At 41.6% G+C, this 6,040-nt stretch overlaps 1 protein-coding gene across 2 annotated transcripts in view; it reads right to left on the bottom strand.

The window, feature by feature from the left end:
• Positions 1-3,323: 3,323 nt before the first annotated feature.
• The window catches only part of FAM204A (family with sequence similarity 204 member A), a 38,837-nt gene continuing 36,120 nt past the window's right edge, over positions 3,324-6,040 (bottom strand). For both annotated transcript variants that reach the window (XM_007518464.3, XM_060171212.1), the window contains exons 7-8: positions 5,524-5,630; positions 3,324-4,586 (exon numbers count right to left, since the gene is read on the bottom strand). In XM_007518464.3, the coding sequence (XP_007518526.1) occupies positions 4,535-4,586; positions 5,524-5,630 (159 nt within the window). In that variant the 3' untranslated portion in view covers positions 3,324-4,534. The remainder of the gene's footprint in view (positions 4,587-5,523; positions 5,631-6,040) is intronic.

The raw sequence follows: 6,040 nt of genomic DNA, 5'->3' as shown, positions 1-6,040 counted from the left end.
CTCTTTTTCTATTTGAACCTGAAAGGGGTTTTCTAATGCTAATAAAAAGATAATTGCCATACAGCTAACTCTTGATTTTACAAGTACATCTAAAACAGCGTGCTGCATGCCCTTTACTGCCCAGTCCCATCAAAAGCCCGAGGTGCGTTCCAAGGAGTGAGATTCCAGAAGTCAGTGTGGCAAAGAGCCACTGGCACAGCACCACTATATTTGAAGACATTCTAGCCAACAGACAGCCGTCTCCAGAACCCTCCGGACTGAGCAGTACAGTTGAAGCAGCAGCACACTTTGCTCAGGAGTGAACACGAGGGTTCGGCAACTCCCAGAGTTTCTTCACGGCCATCTTGACCTGAGACTGGCTGCCACGTTTTCGCTGATGTCAAGACTCCCTCCCCTAACACGTACTGTGCTGACTTCTGTGGAGGGGTGGATAAAACAATCAAGACTAACAATGCAGTTCCACTTACTTTATCTGAGTCTACGGAGCACTTCCAGCCTCAAATATGGGGAATTGGTCTGAGAATCTTAAAGGGCCATGGACCATGTACACAGCAGTCAAATCACCTTTCACTAGTTCAAGGAAAGTTACTCTAAGATAGGTCCCCCTTCCCAGAAAAAAAAAAAAAAAAAAGTTCCCTAGTCATTTAAATTTGAAAACCTTTAGAAAGGTGTTCTGATTACTTCATAAGAAAACGATCTGTGAAATGCATTACCCTGGGCATAGACTTTTCTAAGTACTTTTAGATCTATCACCATGTTAGAAGCCACTGGTGCCACAAATACCAATCTACATTTGGTTCTGGGAAAAGATTTTCATGTACATATTTTGTCCAAATATTACTATTTGTTTCAGGAAAGTCAGGGCTAAGACTTTAGTAGACTGTAAATTTTAAGCCAATGAGTAAACAGTTGGCTTGAAAAATATTAAATTGACATGCAAAGCATTTGTTTCTCTGCCAGATACTAAAAATAAAAGCGACTTCTGCCAGCATGGAAAAACTTGAATTGTTTCAGTTGGTTCTGAATTTGACTACTTGGTTTTGCTATGTTAATTTTCTAAAACGGGTCCTGACATAACATTACCTTGCCTTCTCAAACTATGCATCTTAAAAAACAAAACAAACAAAAAAAATAAAACTAGAAACCATACAACTGGCATCTCATTTAGACAGCAAGCTTACGAACTGCTTTTCTTTTTAATTATCTAGGAGGACATCTGGTTTAAAGAAAAAAAGGGGGAGGTATTTTTACCTAACAAATAAAAATGTGGAAAATGTGCACATTCTGAAAGCTAACCTTTCTATTTAAAAAAACAAAATCCACTTGGATAGCACCCTTGCTTTGTCATGTGCTTCCTCCAGGTCTGAGAGAGGCCTCAACTACATCGGAGGAATCTGCAGTGCTGTGGTGTCTGTCTATCCCTCCTTCTGTCAATCTCTTTGTTTCTATCTAAAGAAGTTTAAAAAAAAAAGTCAGCTTGGAGTGAGGAAGCCTTAGCAATGACATAAACAAAAACAAAAACAAACAAAAAAACAGTAACAACTTTAAAACAGTCGTGACTTGTCAGAATAAAGAGAAGTTGGGTTGTTCAAGTACTTTTAACATTTTAGAATAATAATAAAAAAAAAGCACCGGGAAAATGAGTAGATTTTCAGTGTGAGGTTCTAAACTATTAATCAAAGCTCAGATAACATTCGATTCCTGTTTTCGGCCTACCCTCCCTCTTAGCTGTCTCTCTGAAAAATAATTGTGTTTAAAACACTGACTTTGAGATTTATGATCAGCTGCAGAAACCTGTTTAGTGACTGATTTACAGTTCTGGCCAAGGTATTTAACTCTGTCATCAGAACTAATTATAGCAAACCTGAGATTATATATTCAACTTCTCCTTTTGCTGAAAGAAGGAGAATGTTCTGCTGAAAATGAGAAACATCCTCAGGGCTCCCAAACAAGAATGCACCACCAACTCCACTTCTCAGAAGCAGCACTGCTAAGCTCAAAATTACTATTCTTTGGTAAGTTGTTTTAGCCTGAAGTACTTAAACAGTAAATCACAGTTGCATTAATGCCATACTGATGGCCTGAAACATATTAATCTCAGTTAATAGTAACTGACGTTTACATTACTAATCTAATTCAGGCATTCTGGTGGTAGTAAATACACTAGGGGAAGCTTCAGGAACTGAACTTATTACGGATCCAAAAAGAGGCCTTATTTTGTTGTAACCAGATGGGAAGGACAAATGACTACAACGGTTGGAGCAACACAGGAAGTCTAAGAACAAGGTTTCCATTTTATTGCCTTCAAGAGCACAATGTCTAATTTGAATGAAATGATGTGCCGGCAGGCTACCCCAAACAACTGGCCCGTTCTCCCAGCTGTGTCAAGTCCTGGAGCTTTTCACAACCCAGGTGGGGATATTTAAGAGATGTGGTCCCCTATCAACTGCCCAGCCTGCCCACCCTCCTCCCCAGACACACACATCTGACTCTGCCACCAAGTCTCCTGTTCAGTTTAACTGCTCCATTCTCATTTGAACCCTGAGTGGGGCCCTGGCACCAGACTCACAAAGCAGACCCTCAGCAGGAGCTGAGCGGTAAGAATGTGCCTGCAGGAGTCACCAAGGAAACAGATTTAGGAAAGGAAAATGAAGCAGAAGAGGGGAGGGAGTGCCCATCTTTGGACTAGGGAGATAGCTCAGCATGTCAGAACACTGGGCTTGTCTGCAGCAGGCCTCAGGTTCAATCCCTAGCACTGCCACCGGTCAGAGCCAGAGCTGAGCAATGTCCCAGTCTGACTCACTTATAAATATAAAATATTAATATATATTGTCCTGTCTTTGGGAGGTGGGAGGGAGCGGACAGAGCCTTGGTGGTGGGTGTGGTGTGAAACATACACTGTGATTTTACAAGCTTGTAACAAATAATAATAAGAAGAAGAAGATATATCAGAATCAGATGTTTTTCAATACTTAGTGTGGACATCTTTCCATGAGATAAGCAATGTCTTAAAAAAAACTGTGTTCTCTATACTTACATTTCTCAACTACGTGGAAACAAGGTTTTTATTTATTTATTTATTTATTATGATCTTTATTTATTGGATAGAGACAGCCAGAAATCAAGGAGGGGGTGATAGGGAGAGAGACAGAGAGATACCTGCAGCCCTGCTTCATCTCTCGTAAAGCTTTCCCCCTGCAAGAGGGAACGGGGGCTCAAACCTGGGTCCTTCTGCATTATAATACATGTGCTCAGCCAGGTGTGCCACCACCCAGCCCCCGTGTGTGTGTGTGTGTGTGTGTGTGTGTGTGTGTGTGTGTGTGTGTGTGTGTGTGTTTTAATTCTCTTTTACAGCAGGCAGTTACTAAATGCCCAGGTACATCATTTTAAATCAGTACAATTTTATTACTATTTGAAGTCTAAAACTAATGGCTTAATTACAAGGATGGCTTGTTTTCTAGGATCCTGAATTCGTGCTAGCAACCTAGAGAAAGTGTCTATCAGATGGTTCGACGGCCTCAGACGAAGGCTGAGGGAGGGAGCTGAGCAAAGCGTGCCAGGATGAGTAGTCCTTTAGTAGTCTTTGGCTGGGCACCAAGGAGGAAGGTGTCCACTCAATTAATACACTCAGCTGTGCTGTTTCTCTGCTAGTTATGACCTCTTACAGCTCCTTCTAGATAAGACTATGATGAGCTCATCTAATAAAAACCACCTCCTCTGGCATAAGTCCCCGCTCTGTGCTTATTCGTTCATCTGATCTTTTAGAGAGTAAGTCAGGGCTCTGTCCTTAGAAAGATCAAAGGACCTTTGGCTACACCTCAGCTATTACAACCGCACTGTCCTCTCTTCTAAGACCCACATGTGACGTGAGATAAATATTGATGAAAGCATAACCAGGTAAGTTAATTTAAGTCATCTTTCAAGTCATGCTTATAGCATTTTATTCTTTATGGCAAAAATGATCGATTACATTAATTTGTGACTGAGAATATTGACTCTACTGCCTCCAATAAAGAAGCAGTAATTACTCGGATAACATTCAGATTATTAGTCATTTGAAAAGATAGTATTGGTTTAAACTTTCTCCACTTATGACTAATCCATTATAAACAAATGCTAGTCTTAAAAAACACAATTCCAGAGTAAGCACAGTTAAGCTAAGAACAGACAAGAAAGTACAAGGCACTCACTGGCTATGCTACACCACATGGATGAAAAGTAAAAATGATTTTATAAGGGAGGACAATATATATATATAAATAAAATCTCATCTTTTCCCCCTTGTCTGCCTGCTTAGATTTCTTGGGAAAAGAACAGAAAGTACAATTTCATTCCCTTCAGTAGGATGAACTCTTTAGAAATAAAGACGGATAAGATCTGATAATCAACTCCCACATTTTATGCTTATTTCCTTCTACTTCTACCAACTTCTGACATAGTTAACACAGCAGGACAATCTTCCCAGTAACTGAGCAACTGAAGACTTGAGTGGAAATTCAGGACTGACGCCCACGCTGTGAGGAATGCTGGCAAGCTACATGTATCCCATGTTGCTTTTGGTTTCCCATCTCTTCTTTGCTTCGAACCTAAAATGAATAAAACAATGGAACCTTAGTATTAAACAATATGTCAGGAAAATAACATACTTGGTGCCAGAGTGAAAAAAATTCTCACAAACTCCACTGATAATAAAATAAACAACAAACAGGGTGAAGAAGTAGCTCAGTATATAACCTGGCAGACATTCAGCAAACACAACAGAATAGAGAGGCCTGGTAGTGACACACTTGGTTAAGCGCACACGTTACAGTTCACAAGAACCCGGGTTCGAGCTCCCGGGTCCCCACTTGCAGGGGAAAAGCTTTGTGAGCGGTGAAGTAGGACTGCAGGTGTCTCTCTCCCTCTGTATCTCCCCCTTCCCTCTCGATTTCTGACTGTCTCTATCCAACAAATAAATAAAAATAAAAATAATAAAACCATTTAACCCCCCCCCCAGAGAATAAACTGAGTAACAATCACACAAAGAGTGGATTTGCAAACTGCTTCACACGATTTCTGCCACTGCCACAAAGTGCCCACACTTAGTAGTAAAGCTGAAAACAAACTTACCCCCATGCAAGATTTCTGCCACTGCCACAAAGTGCCCACACTTAGTAGTAAAGCTGAAAACAAACTTACCCCCATGCAAGATTTCTGCCACTGCCACAAAGTGCCCACACTTAGTAGTAAAGCTGAAAACAAACTTACCCCCATGCAAGATTTCTGCCACTGCCACAAAGTGCCCACACTTAGTAGTAAAGCTGAAAACAAACTTACCCCCATGCAAGATTTCTGCCACTGCCACAAAGTGCCCACACTTAGTAGTAAAGCTGAAAACAAACTTACCCCCATGCAAGATTTCTGCCACTGCCACAAAGTGCCCACACTTAGTAGTAAAGCTGAAAACAAACTTACCCCCATGCAAGATTTCTGCCACTGCCACAAAGTGCCTACACTTAGTAGTAAAGCTGAAAACAAACTTACCCCCATGCAAGTTTCTTCTTTTTTCGAGCAACCTGTGAATTTTCAGCCTCCTTCTTGGCTTTCACATAGTTGTGACAGGCAACTGCTTTGGCAATTTTGACACCAAGCTAAGGGTTACAAAGGAGAAAACAAAGCGGGATAAATAAGCTAGCTAATAGAAGAATGACATCAGTATACGCGTAAGAACATGCGGAGGAGATTCACACACACACACACACACACACACACACACACACACACACACACACACACTCTCTCTCTCTCTCTCTCCCTGAACAAGCAAACGACAACTACCGTAGAGGTGCAGCCTACGCTTCCCTGCCCCCCAACAGACCCCGCACACCCATTGTATCACTCTCCCGGAGGGAGATCCTTCCCACAAAGGCCCCCAGGGGTCCACAAGGGCCGCGATGCAGATCTTCAAGCTATTTCTGCATTTCGGTAGGCCAGATAAGGCCGCACAGGCCGACAGAGACATCAACTTTCTTTGCTCTGGGCGAGAATTACAGCAGCTCAG

Source organism: Erinaceus europaeus, chromosome 14 (genome assembly GCF_950295315.1).
Source record: "Erinaceus europaeus chromosome 14, mEriEur2.1, whole genome shotgun sequence".
NCBI classification, from domain to species: domain Eukaryota; kingdom Metazoa; phylum Chordata; class Mammalia; order Eulipotyphla; family Erinaceidae; genus Erinaceus; species Erinaceus europaeus.
Note: the sequence above shows the minus strand (reverse complement) of the source record. Positions and strands in the feature narration are given on the sequence as shown.